This window comes from Camelus dromedarius, chromosome 16 (genome assembly GCF_036321535.1).
Source record: "Camelus dromedarius isolate mCamDro1 chromosome 16, mCamDro1.pat, whole genome shotgun sequence".
NCBI lineage: Eukaryota > Metazoa > Chordata > Mammalia > Artiodactyla > Camelidae > Camelus > Camelus dromedarius.
The window spans coordinates 44,333,534-44,358,455 of record NC_087451.1 but is presented as its reverse complement, the minus strand read 5'-3'; the positions used below and the strand labels follow the sequence as shown (position 1 = coordinate 44,358,455).

Genomic DNA, 24,922 nt, shown 5'->3' with positions numbered 1-24,922 from the left:
GCGCGTGGTCGGGGCAGGCACGCAACGGACGCGGATCTTTTGCAAATGTCTTTATTAATCTTGTATAAAAATAAGGTCCATGGAGAGTCCCCAGAGCTGGGGTTGAGGTGGAGGGAAGGGGTGCGAGGTCGCACTTTATAAGTTACAAGCCAGGCTCCCGCTGAGGCTAAGTATGGCTATTGGGAGAGGAGTGCTGCAAGCAGCATTTGGGGGAGGGACCAGAGATGCTGCCCTCTGTGGCAAGATGAGGGTGCACCCACCCATTTGAGGTGGGCCCAGGAGTAGGCTGCCTGGCCCAGCCGAGCTGAGGACTACCTTCTTTGAACCCCAGCTTGCCTCCTGGTCTCCACACTCGCCTCCCCCGCCCCCTCCCCTGTGGTCTCCAAGAGTCCATCTGCAGAAGCAGTGGCTACAGCGAGAGGTCGGATGTGACCTGCAGGGGGGGCCCCGGGGGGCGCCGGCGACCACTGCGACGGCCTGTGTCTGCGCGGATGTAGGGCTGGTTCCGCAGATCTGACAGCGGAGAAGAGAGACATTTACCTTTCAGGAGTCTGCCCAGGGCTGGGACTACCATTCCAGGGCACAGGCCTCACCCCTCTAGGGACACAGGTTGTGTGAATGTGGGAGGGGGCCTCTTTATGTTTACCAGACCCCCCTCAAACACATCCCAGCCATGCATGGCCCAGGGGAGAGCAGCATGATTCTGTCCCCCCAAAAGCCCCCAGGGCTGTGGGCAGCCACTGGGATCAGAGGCCAGGCCACTGGGTACCTGGGGGCTAGAGGGGGATCTCTTCTCCCAGGCTGGCCTCACAGAGGAGCCTGGACGTCCTCTTGCCCGTGCGAGCCGTGAAGGGCACCGTCTTGAGCACTGAGCATTGGGAGGGAGGAAGGAGGGGAGAAAAAGGGAAAAGGAAAAAAGACAGAAAAAGTAGCAAAGAGGCAGTGACGCAGCCAGACCCCCAGGGTTGGGGGGTGAATGGAGGACAGCATAGGACAGACAGAGGGCAGGACAGGCCCTGCCAAAGCCCTCACCTGTGATGATATCTTCAATGGCCCCATCACGGTCACTCTCGTAGATGAGTGGCTCCTTCTGCTGCCTCCGTTTCAGCTCAGAGATGAGGTCCATCTGTTGCCGCCGGACCTTGGGTGGGGACTGGGGGGAGGGGGAGGGTGTATAGCTCCAGCATTTGGGGGAGGGACCAGAGATGCTGCCCCTTGCCCTCTGTGCCACCAAACCCTAGAACATCTGTCTGGTCCCCCACAGCAAGAAGAGCTGGTTTAAGGAAAAGGAACCCATTCCCATCCCAGGCTACTGGGGCATCCTCGCCTTGGGCAGGTTCAGTCCATAAAATGAGGGTGTGTAGGAGGGCCAGATCCTTGGGATGAGCATACCAAGCATCGCTGGGTTCCAGTGCCAAGCTCAGGGGCAGCAGCCTACCTTGGGTGCTTCGGGCTCCCCTCTGCCTGGGGCATCGGTGCTTGCCTCCTGGGCAGCTGCTTCTTTCTTCCATTGTTCCACCTCCTGCTCAGCTTTCTGAGGGGCCAAGGTGGGTCTACATGAGGGGAGTCCTCCCTTCCCTAGTCCACCCCCCAGGAGAAAGAGCCCGCACCCCTCCCACTGCCCATGCGGAGAGGCTACAATGCCCTGCAGGGGTCCCAGCCTGCCCACCAGACTCATACCTTATAGGCTTTGATGAAGCGACTGAAGAGGGAAAAGAACATGGAGGGGGATGTGGTCTTGGGGTTCTCTCCAAAGTACTCCACCACAGACTCGTAGGCTTCCTGCAGGCACAGCCTGTCAGCCCCACCAGCACAGACCCCTCGGAGCCTGACAGCTGCTCTGTACCCGCTTAAGACACTGGCCACCTTATCTCTGCTCCTCCAGGCAGGTGGCTGCTCCCTCTTGCCCCATCCCCTAAGGTGTCCCAGCTGTGGTCACACTCCTCCAGGCCTTGGCTACATAACCCCACCTCAGTAGTCCTTCATCCCCGACCCCCGCCTCCGCACCTCCAGGACCAGGCCAACCCCAACCCACCTGAGCCGTCTTGCTGTCTGCCAGCAGCTTATCCATGGTGGGTGAGTTGGCCCTCAGGAACTCCTTGAGCACCACACAGTCATCCTGCCGCACAAACTCCCGCTGAGTCAACTCCAGGCCTCGCTGCAAGGCACGCACATCCCCAAGCACGCTGTCCAGGGACACTGAGTAGGGGGTAGGGCAGGAGAGAAGCAGAAAATCAGAGAGGCAGCATTCCGGTCAGTTACATCCTATGGTCGCCTTGCTTTCTCCCAGTCCCCAGGGCTGAGCCACTTCCCCCACACCCCTACCTGAGCCCGCCTTGTCCAGAAAATGCAAGTCGCTGTGGAAACCTGTGAGCTGGGGGTACTTCTCTGCAATGACCTTCACCAGGTAATGCAGCAGCGTCTGCTTGCGATCAGTCGACTTCATCTCCAGCAGCTGCATGAGGACCTGCTGTAAGCCACAGGCCACCAGCTGTCCCTCATCCCCCTGGCCAGGGGACCCCTCCTTGCCCCCCTCACCGCATCCAGACTCTGGAGCCGGAAGCCATAGGCTGCCCCACGCTTGCTGCTGTTCATGTAGTTGCCGAAAGCCAGGACAATCTGCCAGAGAGGCAAGGGGAAGCTCAGCAGGGTACCGGGGCTGAGGAAACCCCCTGAAGTATAAATTACACAAGAAATGTGGCGAAGAGCAAGCCCCATACTCCGCCCCCACTGCACTTCTGCGTGGATGCCTCAGGACCAGAACACGTGTACACAGTGTGTATGTGTCTGACACACATGCACGGCTAACACCATGGCACACCCAGTTTTGCCCTCTGCTATTCCTACCTGAAACTGTGCTGCCCACACCTCCTCCAAGGCTGTGGGGTCACAGTTCTAACACCATTTCTATTGGTTCCCTGACAATAGGATGCTCTGCTAATGAGCCCTCAGGCAGGGTGGGAGGTGCAATGTTGTAACAGGGCCCCCAACCACGCCTTAGCTTTGTCCTTCTGAGCCTGGATGTGAGGAGTGGGAACGTTATAGTTGTTGCATGGGGGGGGGGGGCAGGGCCCCACTCTCACACAACCCAGAACAGGCAAGGTGTCATGGGTGGGCCTCACCTCTTAGACCCTCTCCCTAGGCTCTCACCTCCAGGATCTGGCGGAGTTTGTCTGAGGACTTGATGGACATTGAGGCTGCAATGATGGCATTCAGTTGCTGTGGGTGGGAGCGGGGGAGGCATGGTAAGTTGCGGCGGGAGGAAGGAGAAGCCCACAGAGGGCTCAGATACTCCCAGATGCCCTCTTGGAACCCAGGCCGCAAGCGGACCCCTCCACAATCCCAGCCCAGGCCACACCGCCCTGCCTGCCCGCGCACACCGGCATGAGCATCTGGGCCGTGTCTGGAAAGTTGCCCAGGAAGATGAGTGTGTTCATGCGCTCGGACAGGCGGGGGATACGGCTGAAGCGCAGCATGAAGTGGTCCTCTTCTGACAGCTCCTCCATCGGTCGCTGCTCCCGCTCAAAGCGGGAGATGAGGCTGCGCTCATACTCTGTGGGCAGGAAGCGGGTCAGCAGCTCCAGGAAGTCCAGGCCAAGGGCCTGTAGGTCGTACCTGTGAGGAAAGTGGTTGGTGTCACTCCACACCTGTTCTTGAGAGCAGGCCTACCCTCACCCCATTACTTGATTGGGTAAATTAACTTCAGATTTGCTAATGACCAACAGCTTCAGGGAATAAGAGATGAGTCAAGGTAAGTTGGGAGCTAGAAAGCTCTGAGTCCCAATCACACATCAGTGGCAGATGTCCATCTGTAATTGCCCAGGCCTGATGCCCATAGCTGGGCAAGAAGACAAGCAGGGAATGGGAACATCTCCATCTGGGCTTGGACTCACCGTACAACCTCAGTTTCTTCAACCTGAAAATGGGAACAAGGTTCCCTGCCCTACTCCCTGACCAAGGTTGATATGAAGCTTAATGGACTCTGTCCCATAATTGAGGCTCTTTTACACAGATCTGCCTGACAGCCCTGGCCTAGCAGAGGGGCTGGGCTGCCCACAAGCCCGGGGCAGAGGTACTCACGTCTCGATGGCCTGGCAGATGCGGTCAGCCCCCAGGTTGCCCTTGCGCAGGGTTATGGCCAGGTTCTTGGCCCGGTTGGCCTCGATGAGTATGGCTTTGCTGGGGGCCTTCTGGGCTGACTTACTCTTGAGAGCATTAATGTCTAAGCTGGGACCTTGGGACTTGGTCTTGAACTGCTCCTCAAATTCACTCATGTCCAGCTCCTGAGGGTGCAGGGAGAGGAGGTGGGGCTGGGCGGGGCCTGGGTCTGGTGCATTCCTGGCTGAGCACTGTGTTTGGTGCTAGAGCCACCCATCCAGCCCTGACCAGGGCACTAGCAGAGAAACAAAGCAGTGTCCAGCCCGACAACAGGCCTTGATGGGGGATACAGGGGAAGCACATGGAGCACAGAGGAGGAGCAGGAGCAGCACCTAACCCAGGTGACCAAGACTACAAGCCATTTCTGAAGGAAGAGCTGAATTGGCCAGGGTTAAAAAGAAGAAAGGGAAGAGTCCAGGCTGAGGGACTAGCATGAGGAATGACTTGGAGGCAACAGAACACATCCCTTTTGGAAAACTGAAAGTGGAATTAGAAGGGCTGAGTCCTTTGTTGTCTGTGAGGAGATGGTGGGAGAGGGGCCTGAAAGGAGGAGAGAGCAGCCAGACTTGGGGGAGGGATGTGCCTCTCTGCAGGGATGGAGGGAAGGCCTTCATGGGAGTCAGGATACACTGCCTACGAGCTGCACTAATCCAGTTCAGTTTAACATCCATTCCTGGGCCTCCATGCCCTCATCTGTAAAATGGGGTAGAGGATGTGACCACTCCCAGCACCCAGTATGATCCAGGCAGGTCTCCTTCTCCCCTGGCACCCACACTGGCAGCAAAGCAGGGCTGCACTCACCTGCAGCACCTTTTCATCATTGAGCTCGGTGAAGACAGTGCCTGTGATCTGGTTGGGTTTCAGGGCCACCCAGTTTAAGAGTGGCATTCTGAACTTAGTCTGGATGGGTTTCTTGGCCTTTACTCCTGGGACAGAGAGGAAGTGGTCACTCGGGCAGTAGTGGGTGGGGTGGCTGGAGGTAACCAGGACTCAGGCCCAATGAGGCCAGACAGGGCAGGCTGGAGACAGTAGAAGGCCCACAGACAGAGGGTCCTTGAGAACACTGAGGCTGGGGGGACCCCCCCTCTTCTTGCTCCCCCCTTACCCTGGGCAGTCCACTGACCTGGTCCCATCTCTGAACCAGACCCCTCAGGAGCATCAGAAGAACCTCCTGGAGGCGGTGGAGGCGGCGGGGGCACCGGTCTGTCGGTGCCGGGAGGTGGCGGTGGCGGGGGTGGGGGCGGCTGGTCTCCCGGCAGTGGCGGCGGGGGCGGGGGCTCTGGGCTGCCTGGGAGGGGCGGGGCCAGTGGGGGTGCTGAGGGCGGGGCTTCCTCCTGGGTGAGGAGGCCGGGCAGTGGGGGCGGTGGCGGCGGTGAAGGTGGTGGTGGGGGTGCTGCCGCTCCAGGAACCGACTCCACTGCAGATGGAAGTTCCGAGCCCAGAGAGAACCGGGGAGGGGGCGCGGAGAAGAGCGTGTCAATTTCTTAGCTTGGGCGGTCTCGTCTCCGCCTCCCCGCCCTACACATGCGCGCTGGTCTCAATGGCCACCCACCCCTGCACCTACCTGAGCCACGCCCACAACCCAAACCTACCTCTTCCACCTTTCCCGGTCTGAGATCTCCCCAGGTTGCCCTTCCAGACCCCGGTTCCCCCAACCCTACCCCATATACCTCGAAGATCCTGCACACCTGGGCTGGGGGAGCCCAAGGGCACCTCTGGAGTCAGGGCATCACTGCCGCTCGGAGTTGCCACAGCGACCGGGAGGATCTCGATGGAGACAGCATCCCCGGGCCCCCGCAGGATACGGATTAACCCCTTCTCCTCCAGCTCTTCCACCTTCAGCTCTAGGGCTGAGGGTCGCGCCAGGACGGGGGCAGGCACTTTCTCAGGCTCAGGGGAACGTCTGGAGGTGCCGGTGGGGGTCGGCTCGCTGAAGCGCTCCTACGAGAGCCGAGGGAGGGGTCAGTACCCACCGGCAAGCCTGGCACAGAGCCCCCATTCTCTTGCCGGCGTGGAGGGAGGTCTCAAGCCTAGAAATCCCAAACGGTCTGTTCTTGGGAGCCCGGCCCGCCGCTGGCCCTGCCCACGCCTCTAGCCTCACCCTCAGGGTCTCCAACTCCTTTCGGGCCTGGCTTAGCTGCTTTTCCAGCTCTGCAATCTTGGCCATGGATTCGTTCTCCGCGTCCCGAAGTCGCTCTGTCAGCTGTAGCACCAGCACATGGTGAGCTACCACCCGCGGCCGGGCACTGGCACCGCCGATGAGGGGGCGGCATCAGGCATGCCTGCCTGGAGGGCTGGGGGAGGCTTCCGGATGTGCTTAAACCCCGGGGTGCCGCGGGTGGGCCGAACCTGGCACTTGAACCCAAATAGGTGATGTCGTGAGAGCACTAAAGTGCTCTCAGGACGGGAAACTAGGGCAGCACTGATTTGGGAGGGAGGTGGAGAGGAGACTGAACCGGCAAGGGCCCCAGGCATCCAGTTCCACCCGTCAGAGCCTGGGGTCTGAGCACCTGCAGGGTGAGGGGGCCTGCCTTTCTCAGAGGTCCAGCCCAGTGTGGGAGCTCAATGAACACTCACTGAGAAAGACACCTAAAGGATTCAGGTCAAACTCAGGGGCCAGGCAGACAGCCACTCCCAAGTCACACCTAGAGCCAGTGTTCGAGTGCCTGATATCAGTGTGGTGCTCTGTGGGCCTACTATGTGCTGGACGAAGTCCAGGAGCAGCTCTCACCAGGGCCACCTGCTCCTGTAGCTCCTCCATGTGCTCCAGCACAGCATTCTTGGTCTCAGTGTCCTCCAGCAGCGCACCCACATCAAAAACATTGTCCAGGTACGCCTGAATCTGCACCTGCAGCTTGTCACTCTCCGTGAGCCGAAGTCTCTGCCCCCAGATGGAAGGTGCAGGGTGAGGCTTGGTGTGAGGGCTCTTCCCAGTAACCACCATCACCACCAGAGCCCAGACAGAGCCCTAGCCTGCTTTTTCTTTTTCTTTATTTTTTATTGAGATATAATTCGTATGCCACAAAATTCACTATTTTCAAGTATACAATTTGGTAGTTTTTTAATATAGTCATAAGGTTATGCAACCATCACCAATAACTAATTCCAGAACATTTTCATCACCCCCCAAAACAAACTCTGTACCTATTAGCAGTCAACCCCCATTCTCTTTTGTCCCAGCCCATGGCAACTACCAATCTTTCTGTCTCTATGGTCTTACTTATTCCAGACATTTCATATAAAAGAATCATATAATACATGGCCTTTGTGTCTGGCTTCTCTCACTGAGCATAACAGCATAATATTTTCAAGGCCCATCCACACTGTACCATGTATCAGTACTTCATTCCTTTTAATGGCTGAATAATATTCCACTGTTTGAATGGATCACCCTAGCCTGCTTTTCACCCTTTGTTGATCCTGGCTTTCAAAAATCCAATCCCAAAGGCCCTGCTCCTCTGGGAAATCAGAGGAGAAAACTACAACTTCTCTGCTCAGGCTGGGCCAGGAAGTACCAAGCTCCCCTGCCCACCTTCCCCATGACCCAGACCCATACAGCATGAGCCAACTCCCACTTTGGCCCAGTATCTCTGCGCTCCCCATTGTGTGCTCAAGTCAGAATACCTATCTGAGGCTGACCCAGGGCCAGACCCAGGGCCACTAAGACTCAGAGCCAGACCCAGGGCCACTAAGAGCCTGTTCTAGCACCTGCAACAACAGCTCCCAGGACTGGGTGTCTATTATGCGGCAGGCCCCATTCTACTCGGTTACCGTCTTTTATTATTTCTATGATTCTCCCGTTTTACAGATGGGAAAGCTGAGGTTCAGAGAGAGGGAGAGACCCATCTAAGGTCATATGAGCTAAGAAGTGGTAGAGCCAGGATTTGAACCCAGGTCTGTCTGACCCCAGTGCCTGGACTACTAACCACTGAGCCATACTCTGCAGTGGACAAGTGGTTAAGTCCAGGGAGGAGGGGTGCAGGGCTCACCTCCAAGTACAGGTCCAGGCCCAGGTGGGTGAACTCATATTGCAGGAAGACACGGAAGTTCATGTTCTCCACTGAATGCACCACAATGTTGATGAATTGCATACAGGCCACCTGGCAGTTGGCAGTGAGTAGGTCTATGTCTTGCTGGGGGGTTCTCAGTGAACCACCATATCTACCACCCCCATTTATCCCCCAAACCCCCACCATCTCCATATTTCTCACCCTACTAATCCAGCTTTGTCCCTACCCATATTTTTCCCTGACATCCCTTCCTTCCAGCCTCCCATCTCTGACATCCCTCCCCCACCGACATCCCTCCCCCACCAACCCCGCAGTCCTCATACTTTGCAGGAGCAGAGCCCGGATCCCAGATACCCAGCCCCCTAGCTGCTCCCTGCACCCAAGAAGGGCCCGGCCCAGGCTGGGCTCCTGAGCTCACCATGAAGTCGATGTTGCTATCCTCATTCCGGAAGTATTCCATCAGCTTTTCAAAGCGGTGCTGCTCCCCACATACCTGGATAGGGGAAATGGCTGTCACTGAGGTCCCAGTCATCTTCCAGCTGCCACCCATATGGCTTTACGGGCCCCTCTCAAGTGAAATCTAAATCAGGCCATGCCATTCTTCTTCTCAAAACCTCTATTCCCCCTCAGTCTCTCACAGCACTCCCCAACACTGATGCTGTTCTGGCCACAATGGTGTCCTAGCACATTCCTACCTCAGGGCCTTTGCACCTGCTATTCATCTGCCTGATGTGCTCTTACTCAAGACAGTCACCACACCAATCCATCACTCCCCTCACAGCTTTGCTCAAATCTCACCTTCTCAATGAGGCTTCCCTGAACACCCAGCAACCAGTTTCCCCTCCCTTGACAGCTTCCCTGACTTTTTTCCCTCAGAGCATTTATCATTTTCTAACACACTGTAATTTGCTCATTTATTATATTGTTGATTATCTGTCTCCCTCTGCCTTCTTTGTTTCTTTTGTTCACTAATGTATCCCAAGTGCCCACTCTGTGCCTGACACATAGTAGGCATTCAAGGAACATTCATTAAAGGAGCGCATGACCGTGTGCTGCCTCATGCATCATATTCTCTGGCATTTACTTCTCATGAGCCTGTTAACCAGAGTCAGCAACTCTGAGATGTATGGATCAAGTCTAGTTTGGATCTTGCAAGGCTGAAGGTCAGAGGTTCAGCAGATCCCACAGGCATCCCTGTTGCCCCAGGCAGTGCCCTTTCATGACCCTGTACCTCCCCTTGAGTTTCCCCAGATGGTGAAATTCCCCAGATACCCACACAATGTCCCCACCTGCCCCCAGCAGAGGCCACAATTGCCAGCAACAGGGCTCCAAGCAACACTGGAGGGCAAGTACATGTTCGAGGTGCAGGAAGGGGCTCCAGTACCTCCTTGAAGTTGTCAAAGGCTGAAAGGATGATGTCATGTCCTCCCCGCACCAGGCACACAGCTGCCAGCAGCTCCAGCACCAGAGCCTTGGTTCTGGGGAGAGAAGGGGCAGGTTGTCCCTTGAGAACAGCAGGCCCCACGGCAAGGGTGGACAAGGGCCTGACTAGGGGGAGGACAGGGGACTGATGGGGAGGGTGAATAATGAGTCTGGGCAGTAGTCCTGAGAACTGAGAAGAGAGTAGGCCTGGGGTTAAGTAGGAGGAGAATCTAGACATGGAGAAAGGTTAGGGACCTGCACCTCACCTGGGGTTCTTGTTGTTGAGGCTCAGAGCAATCTCATTGACACAGGCTGGGTGGTTCATGACAAGGCTGAAGCCAGACTGGGGAGAGAGAAGAGGTCAGCTCCTCTAGGCAGACCCCCAGGACTGCCAGCACCCTCCTGCCCAGCACCTCTGGCGTGGTCAGTGCCTTGCTGTTTGGGTCTCTAACTGCCGTCAAGCTCAGGAAGTTCTTCATATCCAACCACAAAGCCTAGACCCTCTTTTTAAATACCTTTGTCTGTTCAAAAGTCAGTGTTAATATTCAGCACCTTGGACACAGTAAGTCCTCAAAAGCTGTCTGGGTAGGAGGTACCAGCTTCACCAGTCACCCCTCTAAACGGAATAAGCCACAGGCTGCTCTTCTTGTGGGCCTGGTATCCAGCCTTTCTTGGTGGCTGTGCTTAAGTCCCCATGTGAGGCATATCCACACCCCCAGCCATGTTCAGGATACTCTAGGGGACCTGACCAGAAGAGGGCAGGAATCTGGGCTTCCCTCAAGACTCCTTCAGCCTCAAGACCCTGAGCTAACAGCCCAAATCCCCAGGGTTCTCCAGTGGGGACAGGGTTAGGGGACAGCTGGTCCCAGGACCTCAACAGCTTAGGCAGTCCCCAGGGAGGACAGGCCCGGCTCCCTGGGTACCCCAATGCCCACTGACCAACCTGGTAGTTCATGATGGCACGCAAACACATGATGCACACATGGACATCATCCTTCTGGCTAACAATGCGGGAGTTCCGCAGGGCCTTCCTGCTGTGGGCAGGGGTCAGCCTGGGCAGGTAGGGAGGAGGCAGCACAGGTCAGAGTCCCAAACCCAGCTTCCTGTTCCCCCCACCACTCAGAGGGTCTCTGGAGTAAGAGGGGGCACATCTAGAGACTTAGGACCCTGCTTCCCATCCACCAAACCAAAGAGGCCAGCTGAGGGCAGAGAGTCTTCCTCAGTCCTTAGGCCTGGGTCGTGGCATTTCTAGAGGAGGTGAAGGAGGGGGTCATCGAAGCAAAGACCCCTAAGAGCAACTTGGCATTAAAAAGGGTTGCTGTATTTTGGGGATGGAGAGCTTACAGAGGGAAAAGACGGCCAAAGCTTATAAAACACCATGGAAATGCTCTCCACAAGGTGGCGCTCATGGCCACATTGGTTTATCTTCCATCTTAAGAATTCAGACTGCCTTGTAGCCAATTCCCAGCTCACCACTTACTGGACAAGTTACCTAATCTCCAGGGCCTCGATTTCCTTTGTAAAATAGTAATGTGTGGTAACAGGACATTCCTGATAGGGTTGTTGGGACTATGAAATGAGCATAGAACAGTGCCTGGCACATCGTTAAGTGCTGCATGAATGCTCTCCCTAATTCTTTGCTAAAAGATGTGTGATTTTTTTCCATTGTCACAAAACTGGTCAATGCTTCCATCATCGAGTCCTCTTGACAATTCTATCACATTTCCAACCACACTGGGAGGCCCCACTCCTCCTCTGCCTGCCACATCACTCTTCTCCTGTCATTGCTCAAATATGCCTCTGAGTCTTTGCTCATGCTGTTCTTTCTGCCTGAAATACCCTTCCTTGTCCCCACCGCTGCCTGTAAAGCCTGTATCCATCTACAAGACATAGTTCCAGTGTCATCTTTTCTGGGAAGCCTTCCTGATGCCCCAGGCAGTGGCCACCTCCCTTCTCAGAGCTCCCAGTCATACCTCCATGATAGCCTGCCATACACTGTCCCCTACTAGATGGAAGAATCCCAAGGGCAGGGTAATGTGTCTCCTGAGCTCCTACCATCATGCCTAATACACAGTAATGCTAAGAAATGTTTGTTGAATGAATGAACAAAGAAATATTTTGTGAGAGTTTGGGGATTAAAATGAAGCTGCTTCCCTAGACTCAGAGTGGGAAGGGAGGAAGCTGGGGGTTCACATGAGGCTCCAGGGCCATCTCCTTCCCCCTCCCCACCTTCCAGAAGGATGACCTATCTGATGCAGCTGGATCCAGGGATATCAGCTGAGTATCTCACCCCACCCCACCCCGACACTGGAGCTGACCAGGCATGCATCTGCCCCTAGGTGGCTACGTACCGGGGAGAAGGGGGACACCTGGAGGCCGCATGGGAGAAAACAGGGGGTTAGATGGATACAAGAGGGGTCCCACTGACCCAGAAACCCCCTCTTTTTCCCAGACCCTCTCCCCATCAAGATTCCAGTCTTTAGGTGCCTACCCCAAAGGCTTCCTAACATACCATCTCCTGAGCCCTGTGTGAGACCCTTTCTCTGATCCCTGATACCAGGCTACCCCTCCCACCAGCCCCAGGGACCAGGTGGAGCAGGCTGGGTACAACACTCCAGGGGTGAATTTTCCATTCACCCCGCCACCTGCCACCCTGCTATGGGGCACACATACTTGATGGTCAGGTGGCGACTCTTGGGCTGTGCTGCCGAGGATGAGGGTGGACCTTTGCTGAGATCTTCCACTGACTGCTCCAGCGGCTTGCTCTTCTCGGAGCCAGGTGCCCCGTTGTCTGTGCTCTCCATGTCATACCTGCGGGGGTTAGACTAGCGATGGAGGCCAACACTGCCAGGGCACTTAAGAGAGAGGTAAGGGAATTGAGGGAGAGACAGATCTGCAGGAGAGACTAGGGGGCAGGAGGAGGCGGCTGTGTTCTTGGCACTGTGCTGGGCATAGTAGGGGAGAGGGAACAGTAAGCCACCCAGATCTCAGCTAGCCGCCGCAGGCCATGTCCCTCCCCATCCGTGGCCAGCCTTCAGGAAGGGGCCTTGCTCAGGGCCAACTGCAGAGCTGCTCCAAGGTGCTCAGACTGCACTGCTTGGAAGTGGACAGAGGAGTGGGCGAGGCATGGGGAGGCAGGGGGAGGCGTGGAGGGCGGGGGCTGGGGCTTACGTGACAGAGCACTGGGCAAAGGCCAGGTACTCGAGCAGCACATCCAGGCCACGGTTTTCCTCATTAAGGAACTCCTGCACCCACCTGCAGGGCACAGTGTTCCCTGAGTGCCAGCCAGGAAGGAGGTCCTGCCCAGAGTGGGCACAGAAACGAGTGCAAGCAAGGGCCCCTGGGCTGCCCTTCCCCCAGGAAGACAGCAACCAGCCCTGGCTCTGAAGACCCAGCGATGTCAGGGGATGATGCTAGACGACTCGGGCAGGACCTCAAGGGGTAGGCAGAGGGTGGGTAGGAGAGGAGACAGGGAAGCTGATCTGGACACCCACCCCGGAGGGGATCCACAGTCACAGGCTGAGCCGGTGTAGGCAGGTACAGGGGACAAGTGGGAGCCCCAGGGACTGCCTGGAGGCAGAGCTCTCCTACCCAGCCCCCAGAGAAACCTGAGCCCTTGCTCACCCAATATGGTTTGTCCTCAGGGAGATCTCCAACTCCCGCAGCACCTGAGTGGACTCCTGAACTCGCCTCTTAAACTAGGATCCAAGAACAGGGGAGTCTGGTAGGCAGAGCCCAGGCCTCCCACGGGCCCAGGCCAGCTGAGCCCTGAAACAGCAGCCAGCAGTGCCCACCCTCCCCCCACAACTGGCCTTTCACGCTCAGCCTCCCCTACCACCTCCACACACCTGCCCAGCAGAATGAGCACTCTCAGGCTCCACCCCCCCACACACACAAACACACAGGGTACACACCACACACCCATGCGCAGACACTAAGGGGGCACACATAGACCTCCCTGCACAGACATACAGCACACACACACACGAGAACAAAGGGTACACAAACATGAACACCGTGGGTACACACACACGTGCACATCCATACACAAGCACCGTGGAGACACAGACATAATGTACTCACACATCCACACACAGACACATGGGGTACACACACACATAACACACACACGCACATCCATGCCTGGGCACACAGGGTACACATAGTCCTCTGTACGCACCTCCACATACTCATACATGGACACACACAAGCCTGCAGAAAAGTTTATACAACAGTGGCCCCAGCTGCCCGGAGCCTGGAAAGTGCAGAGGGAAAGAGACAGAGAAAAAGGGGCAGACATATACCCCCAGGTTGGACATCCAATCTGCTGCTACCTTGCGGCTGACCCCACCAGTTTCCAGGTAGCTCTTCAGCTTCTGGATGTAGGCCGCAGGGGGGTTCTTGACTTGAAACCGCTCCTGCCAAGATGGAATGGGGTGAACAGGGAACCAGCCAGGGCTATGCCAGAGCAAATGACCAGCCCTTGACCCAGAGTCCCTCTCTCAGCTCTGACCCAAGGTCCCAGGCTCTTGTAAGATCCTTCTTTGTACCAAAGGCATAAATTCAAACAGCCACCTTAAAAGACCCCAGTCCCCAGACAGGCCTTCCTTCCCCTCTATGGCCACAGGCCTAGAACAGCCTTTTGGTGGAGAATGGAGGGGTCAGTCCTACCATACACCCCACGAGGGGTGGGGGCTTGGGGGAGGACTCAGACAGGCCAGTAGTTGGCACCCTCCCAGCCCGTCCCCCACCCCCTTCCTTCCTGGGCCACACCCCAGCCCAGAGCTGGAAGGACAAGGAGGAAGAACACAGGGGAAGGGGCCCTACTTCCGGCAGGGGGCGGGCCCCTTCCCCAGGGTTCCACTCCAGCTGCCCTGCTCACCTGTGTTGGTAGGTACCTGTGGTGCTCATGTCCTGTGCTCAAAAAGCAACTCCCTGGCCCCACCCAGGGCTCCAGGAACCACTCACACAAGAGGCAGGGGCCACGCCAAAGGCCCCTCCACCCAAAGGAGTTCCCACCCTTCCCAACCCAGACCCCTCAGATATGCCCAGCCACCACCCTCAACCTCCCACTTCTCCCAGGACTTCAAGCCCCCCAACCTGAGATGCCAGGCCACATGGCAGGGACCCCTACCACAGCCCAAAGTCTCTGGAGGCAGCTCCCCACCCTCTCCCCATAGCCATGCCCTTACCATACCAGACTCCTGCCTGGCCAGCTCATCCCATCCCAGTCCATTAGCAAGAGCGGAAGGCCTAGCCCTGGCTCCCAGGGGAGGCTCCCTGCTCCCCACCTCTCCACCCCCAGCCTCCCTGGCCACAGGCCCGCCTCCCTCCCTCACTGAATCATTGCGACACCACCCTGCCCTGGCAGTAAAAGAGGGGTCCTCCCTGCTACCACAGACAGCAGCCCTATAGCCAGAGGGGCCAGGGCAGCCAGGTGAGCTACTAAGGTGGCAAGCCCAGGTGCCTGACTGAGCACCAGGGGACAGGAGTCCCTGCTCTGCCACCTGGGAACTGGTTGACTTGGAGAGCTGCTTGGTTGACTACAGCTCCTCTGGACCCAAGGTCAAAGGAGGACAGGAATTTCTGACCCTCCTCCCCGTCTCCCACAGGGTGGAACGGAGATGTCCAGCCCTGGGGCTGCCCCTTCTCTTCCCCGGCCCAGAGCTGGCGGGTTGACAGAGGCTGCTCCAGGAAGCCCAGCGAGGAGGAGGGGGACACGGACCCAGCTACACCGGCCAGTGCCCTGGACAAGCCCCAGTCAGCTCTTCAGAGGGCAGGCCCAGCCTTTCTCCTGACTCATAAGTCCCTGGGGAGGCCCATGCCCAAGAGAGGGGCATTCTGGAGTCCTGCAGACGCCCCCAGCACCCTCCCCAGATGCTACACTGCCCTCCGGGCAGGGTCTTGGCCCTCTGGCAGCGTGGTAGTGCCCCCTCTCCTGGCAGCCCCAGCCTGGCCAGGGCAGGGCACCCCAGTGACGGAAGGGGCCTGGTACCCACCTGGTCACAGATGAGCTCCCACTTCTTCTCATTGTCATACTGGCTCAGCAGCTGGACCTTGTCAGGGGGCAAGTTCATGCAGTTCTAGGGAGGAAGACGGCAAGGTAAAGATGCTGAGTTTGGGGCCCCAACACGAGGGGGCAGGGAGCACGGGTATTTTCGGGGAGCCCACTAGGGGCCAGCTCCCTAGTAGGCCTGTCATACATATGAATGCCTGTCACCATCCCACCTCTGGAGATGAGGAGCATTAGCCAATGGGAACACCGAGTACCTTTCCATAGGCCCAACAGCTGGAAAGTGACACTGGGATTTGAATCCAAGTCTGTCTGACGCCAGGGCCTGGGCCCCATCACCCCCACACCACCCCCCGGCACACTTGGCATGGAGACAGAAGCGTGGGTTCTCAGCCTAACTTCCTAAGACCTCGGGCACCTCTGGGCTTGTCTCCCCACGTGTGATGAGGGGTATCATCTCTTCTATTCGGGTGAGAAGCTAACAAGGAGCCATATCCAGCCAGGCCCAAGCGTGGCCAGGCATGAACTGTACCCCGTTCCCACAGGCCATCAGACACCACGTGTGCAGTCCTAGCCCAGGGCAGCAGTGTCTCATGAACGTCACAAAACCTCTGCCAGAGACGGCAGCCAGCAGCCTCCAACCCTCTCCAGTCCCCTCCCACCTTGTCACTCTGGGAAGGAAGGAGCTGGGGACAGGCCGAGGGAGATGAGGGCAGATGGGCAGGGGTTCTAAGGAAGTGTGTCTGGGCTGCAGGGGCCAGGGGGATTCCAGGGGAAGGTCACCCAGTCACAGGAACTGAGGAGAGCAGCCAGCACTCTGGGCCTGTGGGGCTGGTGGCCCAGGCTGGGACTCCCCTCCAGAGCTAAGAAAGGTCAGCACTGCTGTGTCTGGGGCCTCCTCCCCCTGCCACAGATGACAAGGGTCCAATATGCCTGCCAAGCTTCTCCCCACAGGAAAGACTTAGGGTCCCACCAGGGGCTATGGAATCACCAGGTACTTCTAGCCCTAGGGGCTCCCTGGACCCCCAGGACGTGACATGTCTCTCTGATAGACCCAGAAGATGATGCCAGGTCACCCCCGTTCAGTAAACCCCAGGTTCATTGAGGGTCTACTATGCATCAGGCCCCAAAAGACAGTTCTGGCCCTCAAGGAGCTCAGAGTCTCCACGGGGGATGTGGGAGTCCCAGGGAGCCCCAGCCCAGAGTGGAGGAGGCCCCCCCCGCCACCAGCTCTGATGGCTCAGACTACACATCCTCAGTCACGTGGCCCCGAGAGGAGGCCACAGCTGGAGCAGAGAAGGGACCACACCCACCTGAGGCTTCTCAGCCAGCTTCCTTTCTGGGGTGCCAGGCCTGGGCCTGGCTTTAGGGCTCGGGCCAGACCTCATCCCTAAAATCACTGCCTTAGGTCAGCCCCAGACAACAGGAAGCTGGGTTACCCTCGGCCCCGTTGCTCAAGCTTTCCGGCTGGGGCCCCACTTGCGAGGTGAAACTGCCCATCTACTGGCACCCTCCTCCAGACCCGCTGGGGATGGGGATACGTCATTCCCCTACCTCATTGCGAAAGTAAGGCCGGATTGAGGAAACCACTGCAGTCTCATGTGCCGCCCTCCCCCAGCCCGCCGACAGCCAGGACAGCTCCTGCCACCACAGGAGGGACTGCCCAAGAAGGGGCCTTGGAGCCCAGCAGAGGGGCCTATTTGGCCAGGGAGGCATCCCTGGGGCCATTCTCTCTCTTTTCTCCCCCTGGTCCTTTCTGATCTATCCCCCGCCCCGCCGCAGCAGAAACCCAGGGTGAGGCAAGGCCAAGGTGGGGGCCAGGGCAGGGGGCAGGGCAAGGCTGAGGGGAAAGGAGGAAGCAGGGAGAGAAGGCAGGCGAAGCCAGGGAAACTGGACCAGTAGCCAGCACGGAGGAGGGAAGTGGCAGCAGGAGAAGGGTGCAGAGGAGTGAGGGGGAGGGCTGAGCCCCAGTATCCGAGCTGGAGAGGGGAGACCAGCTCCCTGACACGGGTCTCTCCGGGCCCTCACCCACCCCAGGGACTTGTCGCTCCTGGAATGGCCCCAACAGCAACACTAGACCCAGCAACTCATCATGATAATGACTCCAGCAACTGTGGTGCGAGCTCTGCCCGAATGCTCACCACGCTGGGCACTGCTATGAGCCCTGCTCACAGACGCCAGCCCTCCACCCGCACCACCATTAATGGCACCGTTATTATTCCCATCTTACAGGCGCGAGCACAGATTAGTTTAGGGACCTGCCCAAGGTTACGAAGCCAGCAAGAGGGGAGCCAGGATGGCTCTGAGCCCTGAGCTGACTCTGAACCAGTGCCCAGGTCCACGCCCCCAGGATGGCCTGTGGTTAGTACTGGGGAGGGGGAGGCCTCTGCCAGGCCAGCACACCTGTCCCAGTGGTGGTGGAGGGCAGGGCGCCCCTTTGCCCCTTCCCCACCTGGGCCTCCTCAGGCCCCCGGGCCTACATGCCAGCCTGCCAGACGTGCTAAATTTAGGCTTGGAAATCAGAAATAGCTCTGACAGCACTGAGCACTAATTAGCAGCTGTTCCTCGGCTGTGCCCACCAAGGAGACGGGTACCCTAGGGAGCAGGAGAGGGACCAATGGATGCCACTCACTTGACGTGGGGTGAGGCCATTCTGGAAACAGCAACAGACCCCCAGACTCAGGGCCCTCAGCAAGGAGGCAGCACCATGGGGCTGGGGGCTGGGAGGCAAGCAGAAGGTTGGCTGACAGTGCTCAGAGTGGGCAGGAAAGGACAGGGAAGTCCAGGTGTGTGTATGGGGGGCACACCTGGCTCGTTGAGGGGAGGGGCAGCTGGATTCAGGAAACCCAGGCTCTGGGCCCACCTCCCCCAACTGTTTCTTTGTCTCCTGGAGCCTCACCTTCCTCCTCCATAAAATGGGCACACTTCCCTCCTGCCTCACCCACTCACAGAGCTCCCAGAAACACCCAGTGAGAAGCTGTGTTTTGATGTAATAATACTCTTCAGGGACGTACCACTATGATGAGGCATTTCACAGGCTGGGGTTAGGGGGAGGCCACTGAAGACCCCAAGGTGAGGGGTGTGGTAAACAGAAGTTTGTGAAAACATCCAGATAAAGCAGACCTGTCTCCAAGGCTTGGCCAAAAATGAACTGACCCTTCAGCCCCACCTCCCCAGCCCCACCTCCCCACCACCCTCCACGCTCTGAGAAGAGGGAGAGAGGATTAATTGCTCAGGGTGTGGCCAAGACAAGGAGCTCATTCCCCAGTCCTTCTGTTAGAATGTGTGAGGATCATTCTCTTCCTTCCCAGCACCCCTCTCTGGCTGTCAGAGGGGCCTCCAGCCTTGCACACCCAAAACCAGCCCCTGGCAGACCGCCTTCCCCCCGTTGCTGACATCTGGGACTAAAGGGGCTCCCCTGCATGTGGACACAGCCACACCCTCCAGTTTCACTTTCAGTCTGAGCGGAGACCGCGTCCCAACTCACCTGCCGACCCTCTCCCTAGGAAGCCCAGGCCTTCAAGCCCCAGGATGCCCTCGAACGTGGGCACCAGCCCCAGGCTCAGCCCAAGGGTCCTGCAGCCTGATGGGCCCCGAAGCCAGCCCTCAGCCCCCATTTCCTCTTCCATTTCCCCCATCCACCTCCATATGGCCTCAATCTTGGTTTTAGAGCTCTTAGCGCATCTCCAAAAACAATCAATTTTATCCACTTTTTAAAATTCCAGTATATAGACTTTCTAGGGCTCTTATAAACAATACCAGGCTTAGAGGAGAGTGTAAGGTGACCCAGTCCTAGGATTGGGTGCTAAGAACCCAAAAAAGCTAACAGCTTCTCCCATCAGGGTTGAAGGGTCCCCATGGCAGGGGCAATGGCAACAGGGTAGGAGTCAGGGCAGCAGGCACTGCCCTTATAATCCAGGCCGGTAGGAGAATAACAGCAACAACAATAACAATAATAAATATCGCCATTCTAAGCGCTTTACATCTACGAACTCATTTAAACCTCAACAACAAGCCTACAAAATAGATACTATTTTTTGTTTGTTTCTGTTTTTTGGGGTTTTGTTTTTGTTTTTCAAAGTAGATACTATTATAGTCCCCATTTCACAAACGGGAAACTGAGGCACAGAGCAATTGTGTCACTTGCCTGAGGGGACCCAGCTGGTAAGCTGGCAGGAAGACTCAGTTTTCTCGGAAGAAGGAGCCCTCAGGACAATGAGAAATGGGGGTCCCGGCCTCCTGGGGGTCTTCTGCAGACAGCCTGGCCCCAGTCCCCTGTCTGAGGAACCAGGAACAGCCAGCCCCATTTCCTGCCACCCAGTACCCTACATTTCCTGTTGTTGCCCACACTGAGCTCTTACTCACTGGGGAACCCCCCCCAGCACGCCCTCTCTCAGAGGGAAGTGGAGGCCTCCCCACCCCCTCCCCATGTGCACCCAGCTACCGTTAGCACAGCCGCAGCCCCACCCTCCAGGAGAGCTGGGCCCTCCCTCTCGTGGTTTCCGGCCACCAAACAGTTTTCATCTAGGCCTCATTGTTGCTGACCTGCGTGGTGGTAGGGAGAGCAGCCTAGCCTGTGATGGCTGAAGACTAAAGATGGCACCCTTGGTTGATCTTGGAAATGGAGAGGGGGTGGGAGGGAAGAGGCATGGTCTAGGCTCCTTCACCTAGAAGGGCTTCAAGATGAAGAGGCTCCGATCAGCTCTATCATCATCCCTCCTCACAGTGGAAGGTGTTTATCGAGCACTTGCTTGTGTCAGGCATCGTGTTAAGCCATCTATTTAATCCCCTCAACTCCATTTAATCCCTTCAACAATCCTAGCAGGCTGGCATATACCATTTTTATTTTTTTACACACGAGGAAAACTGAAGCTCAGAAAGGGTAGGTAACTTGCTCAAGGCCACGCAGGTAATAAGTGGCAAAGACAAAACACAACTCCCAAACTCCATGACCCCAAAGCCCAGGAAGCAATCCTGCCTTTCTCGTGAGTAAACTCTGCCCCTCTCAGAGGCAAGGAGGCCCAAGCCACCTTCTAGTGCTCCCCATTCCCAGGAAAAATGCAGAGGTAGTCCCCAGGCCCACCTGTTCCTGCCCATCTCACCCAGCTCTTTGCCAGCTGGCCCCAGATGTCACTGTGAATCATGCCTACCACATCCCCGGGTTTCCAGGGGCAGCATGTGCCAGCCCTGCCCACTGGGAATGGCGCCCCACAGCCTCTGCCTGGCCCAGCCTCTGACCACATGGCCACAACCCCTTTGGGATCCTCCGGTAAGACCTCAGAGATGGGAGGCACAGGGCCTGAGAGACACCACAGCTCTATCCCCCCACACTCCATCTGCCCCACCCCAGAGAAGGCAGCTGGTCCAGGAGGCAGCACTTCAGCCAACAGTAAGGAGACATCCACTTTCTCTCTTCCTCACTAGTCTCAGTCCCAGCGGGGAAGGGGTCCAGCTAAAAGCAGGATTCCCATCATCCACAACCTGCTCAGGATTGTCCTGACCTCCCTACACAGCCTGGCCAAGGGCCCATGACCCTGGGCACATGCCAAGGGCACCCCAGGGTGCTAGGCCCCATCAGGTAAATTCCTCTCTAAGTGGTTCAGCGTCTTCTTGACCCAGCATCACTCGGCCTCCAGCCCAAAATCATGATGCCCTTTGCCCCAAGGTTACAGGCTCCTCCCCGCCTAGATAGATCAGGGGTGTCCTAGGTCAGGCCATGAGCCCGGCACTTCTGCAGGCCTGGAAAGAGTACCTTGCCATCCCAAACCCTGACCCTGCAAGGGAAGGCCTGAAGTGGCTGGAGACACCCATCCTGCAGCACAGCCTAGGAGAGGCGAGCGCTTAGCTTGGCGGGCTGCTTTTCCCACCCGAGTCGCCAGGCAGCCATCACTCCTGCTGTTGCTAAGGCAGCAGGCAGAAACCCTGGCTCAACCTGCTCTTTCTCCTCACCCCCATTTTAAACAGGGGCGCTCATCTCTCTTACAGCCTCCTTGAAAAGTCAACCCCACCACCCACCCTTGCATGGGAGAAAGGCTGCCCATCGGGAAAGGGTGAACAAGCTCCCTCATCTCCTGTCTGACTGTGGGCCTTGGTCAGGGCACCCCTCACACACAAAGGGAGGCCCAAAGCCAGGAGCCAAGAAGTGGTTTGGAATTTCTGGATCCTACTCCCCACCAGGGATGAAAGGGCTGAGTCTAAGTCCGAGGAAGAGGTTCCCTGGGGCCATGTGACTAGATCCCAAGGTGAGGGCTGTGCTTCTTCCATCAAGACTGGGGGACCCCTGGGGGTGGTAGGCCCACCACTTAGCAATCTGAGGTTCTTCTCCTCTTAGACGTTCACAGAGAACAGGACTCAGCTCTGGCCACGGAGGCAGGGCTCAGATGGAGACGCTCCCTGGAATACCCATTGCTGGGCCTGTAGGTTTAATCAAATCTGTAGCCCCAGTCAATCTCAGACAGGGACCCAGGGTCATGGCTCATGTCCCTGCTGGTGAGGAGTGAGAGGAGCCAGGTTCTTAGCCGAGCGACCTTGAGTTGGATACTGCCCATACAAGACAAGAGACAAGCTGATCCCAGGAAGAAGGGGGAAGTGTAAACATGCTGGGTTCCTGGGGGTGGGTTGGGGGGATGAGTCCCAGTGGGTGCCGCTGCCCTAGATTTCTGCCCAGCCTCCACTGCTTTCTCCACCAGGACACCCTCAGACCCATCTCTGGGCCTCCACCCTCCACACCCTGGTTCTCAGGGGCTCCCAGTGGCATTTAGTGTCAGTCTCAGCCAATCACAGCTTAAGGCCAAAAAAACCCACAAGCAGGGCAATCAAGTCCTACAGATGCATCAGCACCTCACCACTTGACTTTTGGATTTTCCAGTGGTCTGAATTATTCACACAGCTCTTCCCCATTAGTGTGTGTATAACACAGAGCAGGCTGGGGCCTGGACCTCACCCTCAGAACCCAGCCCGCCCCATCCACAGACACACAGTTAAGGGGAAAGACAGACTGGTGTCCCCCAAGTCAGGCTGGCCAGGGTCCAGGGATCCACCACCAACTCAGGCTTCCCAGATGCCTCTGGAGACTCTCTCCTCATTCTTCCCCCTCCCCCATCTGCTCAGCTCAGCTCAGCTCTGTCAAGCCCTGGGTTTGGGGAAAGGAAAGCAGGTGGAGATGGGGTGTTCAGAGCCTAGCCTGGTGTAAGGTGTCCCTCAGAGTCCCTCCTTCTCCCCTAATCAAGCCAGGTACCTTCACATAGAAGGATCAGACCCCATCCTACTCCATAGCTCCTCCAAATCCCCCTAGCCTTCCTCCTGGGAGGGGGCAGCAGCCAAGATTTCCAGGAACTGTTAGGAGGGGCCATGCAATCTGGCCTACTGGACCAGGGGAGGGGAAATGATGTCAAGGAGCTGGAGGAGATGAAAAATTGAGCACTGTCACCAGCCTGTATTGCTCTGCTATCTGTGCCTCCCTCGGGCCCCCACCCTCAGACCTGCAGTGCCAGGCTGCTCAGACTTGGAAGTGCCTCTGGGGAAAAGCACGGCTTTATTTGCCTGTCACCCAGGGTCTGGCAAGGGAGCTGACAGCAGACAGGCCACCAGGCAATTAGTAAAGAAGGGAGCCTGGGACAGGGCTGAGGTAGGGAGAGGGAAGTGAGAATGAGTAGCCCCTCCCCCCTTCTTCTACGAGGTCTTAGGGAACCCTGATTTTTGCTCTGTAGCCCCCACCCACCAAATCCGTCCTAACTGGCTCCAGGCTCAGCCTGAGCTGATGGCTTCCTCCCCAGTGGCCTAGTCCCCAAGCCTCCCAATTCCCTGGAGCAGGGGACAGTGTGGCAGGGGGCTTCCAGACTTTTGTTCCATCCCAAGCCAGAGTGACCAACCCATCCCCAACCCACCCTTTCTAACCTTAATCCCTACAGTGGGTAGGAGGGGATGCACAAGACAAGGACCCGCAGCCAACCTCTCCCAGACGTACAGGGAGTGAGAAACACAGACACTCCATCTGAATGATCTGACAACCCAGCTCCCAGCAGCTCAGGCACCAGCAAATCGGGACCAAACACCTCTACTCAGTTTCCACCTCCCAGGAGATTAAAATGTAACCCCTTCCATCTTTGACCCTGAGACACATGATGCTCCAGACCTGCACCTGATGGCTGGGCCTGGGTGCAGTGGGGAAGGGGGTGCCCGGGTCCCTCCTGCGTACTCTGCTCCTAACTTCCTCACGGGACATTTTTGTTTAGACCTTTAGACCCAGAAGCGCAGGGGGGGGAGGGGGGTGTCTTGGGGAGGGAGACTGGACGATTGCAGAAGAAAGTTTTGGGGGGAGAGTGCTAAGTCACTCTGAAAGAAGCCACTGTCACTCCCACCCCCTGGAGGGGCCGCCACCGGGCCGGGGATCTCTAAGCGGTACCTGAACCCCCGGGGGCGGGGACGCGCGCCGAGCCCCTGGCGCCCCCCACCCGATCCCTGCGCACAGCGAGTCACACTCACCAGGACCCGGTTAAACCTCTCCTCCAGCTCTCCGGCAGCGGGCATCGGCTGCTTGGGCGCCGCGGGCTGCTTGGGAGACAGCGCGGCGGGGCTCGCTGGCTGCTCTGCGCTGCCGGCCGCGTTGCCCATGGTTGTCCCCACCCAGCCGGCCAGGCGCCTCCAGCCTCGGAAATCCAGCTTTCCCCGGGAGCGCGGACGAGGCTCCTGGCCTGGGGGGCGAGGTGGGCAGCGGCTAGCGGCGGCGGCTGTGGCGGGGGATCGGCTACGCGGGCGCTCGGCTCAGTGGCGCGCAGGGGCCGGGGCGCGGCGTCCCATCGGGGCGGCCCCGTCCAAGGAGACGCGCGGCGAGCTGCGGGGTGGGGGGAGGAAGTCAGGCTGCAGGCCGCCGGGGCCAGAGGGCTGGGCTGGGGGCAGGAAGCTGCGGCGCGGGCTCCCCCCTCGGCGATCTTCTAACTTCTGCTGTCGCTCCGCGTGCGCGCAAACCGCATTTCGCCGCCGCCGCCGCCGCCGCAGCTACGCACCCAGCCCCAGGGGGGCGGGCTGGAGGGAGGGGGCGGGCGCCGGGCGCCGGGCGCCGGCCGGGGGTCGCCTGCAGCCATGGCGCTGCGGGGAGGGGGCTGCCGACCCGCTTCACCTGCCGCAGAGGGGGCGGCAGGCGCCGCGTTCACCTGCCGGAGCGGGAGCGACCAAGGCGAGGAAGAGGCGGCGGCGCGCTCGGCGGCGTCTCCGGGTCCTAGAACCGCAGGCTCCAGCTCGCTCGGAGTCGGGGGGCTGGCGGGGTCTAGCTGAAGAGGGTCAAGGCCCGAGGGACAGAGGGGACATTTCTCGGAGTCGA

The 24,922-nt window shown here is 58.0% G+C and overlaps 1 protein-coding gene across 4 annotated transcripts; it reads right to left on the bottom strand.

Moving 5' to 3' along the window:
• Positions 1 to 37: 37 nt before the first annotated feature.
• FMNL1 (formin like 1) lies at positions 38 to 24,221 on the bottom strand. Of its 4 annotated transcripts, none has more exons than XM_031468567.2 (27): positions 24,088 to 24,221; positions 15,590 to 15,673; positions 13,895 to 14,008; positions 13,215 to 13,288; positions 12,762 to 12,845; positions 12,264 to 12,401; positions 11,942 to 11,959; positions 10,534 to 10,642; positions 9,857 to 9,933; positions 9,553 to 9,646; positions 8,587 to 8,661; positions 8,148 to 8,258; positions 6,890 to 7,039; positions 6,260 to 6,361; positions 5,829 to 6,099; positions 5,282 to 5,575; positions 4,960 to 5,084; positions 4,081 to 4,283; positions 3,381 to 3,615; positions 3,151 to 3,219; positions 2,539 to 2,619; positions 2,326 to 2,455; positions 2,036 to 2,199; positions 1,681 to 1,782; positions 1,439 to 1,534; positions 1,033 to 1,153; positions 38 to 513 (listed from the first exon to the last, which is right to left on the bottom strand). In XM_031468567.2, the coding sequence occupies exons 1-27, from the start codon at positions 24,214 to 24,216 to the stop codon at positions 410 to 412; spliced, it is 3,354 nt and encodes a 1,117-aa protein (XP_031324427.2). In that variant the 5' UTR covers positions 24,217 to 24,221; the 3' UTR covers positions 38 to 409. The 4 variants fall into 4 exon arrangements, with proteins under 4 accessions (XP_031324427.2, XP_064351876.1, XP_064351875.1 ...); XM_064495805.1 differs by lacking the exon at positions 38 to 513 and adding an exon at positions 530 to 868; XM_064495806.1 differs by lacking the exon at positions 11,942 to 11,959 and having other exon boundaries at positions 5,847 to 6,099.
• Positions 24,222 to 24,922: the final 701 nt, after the last annotated feature.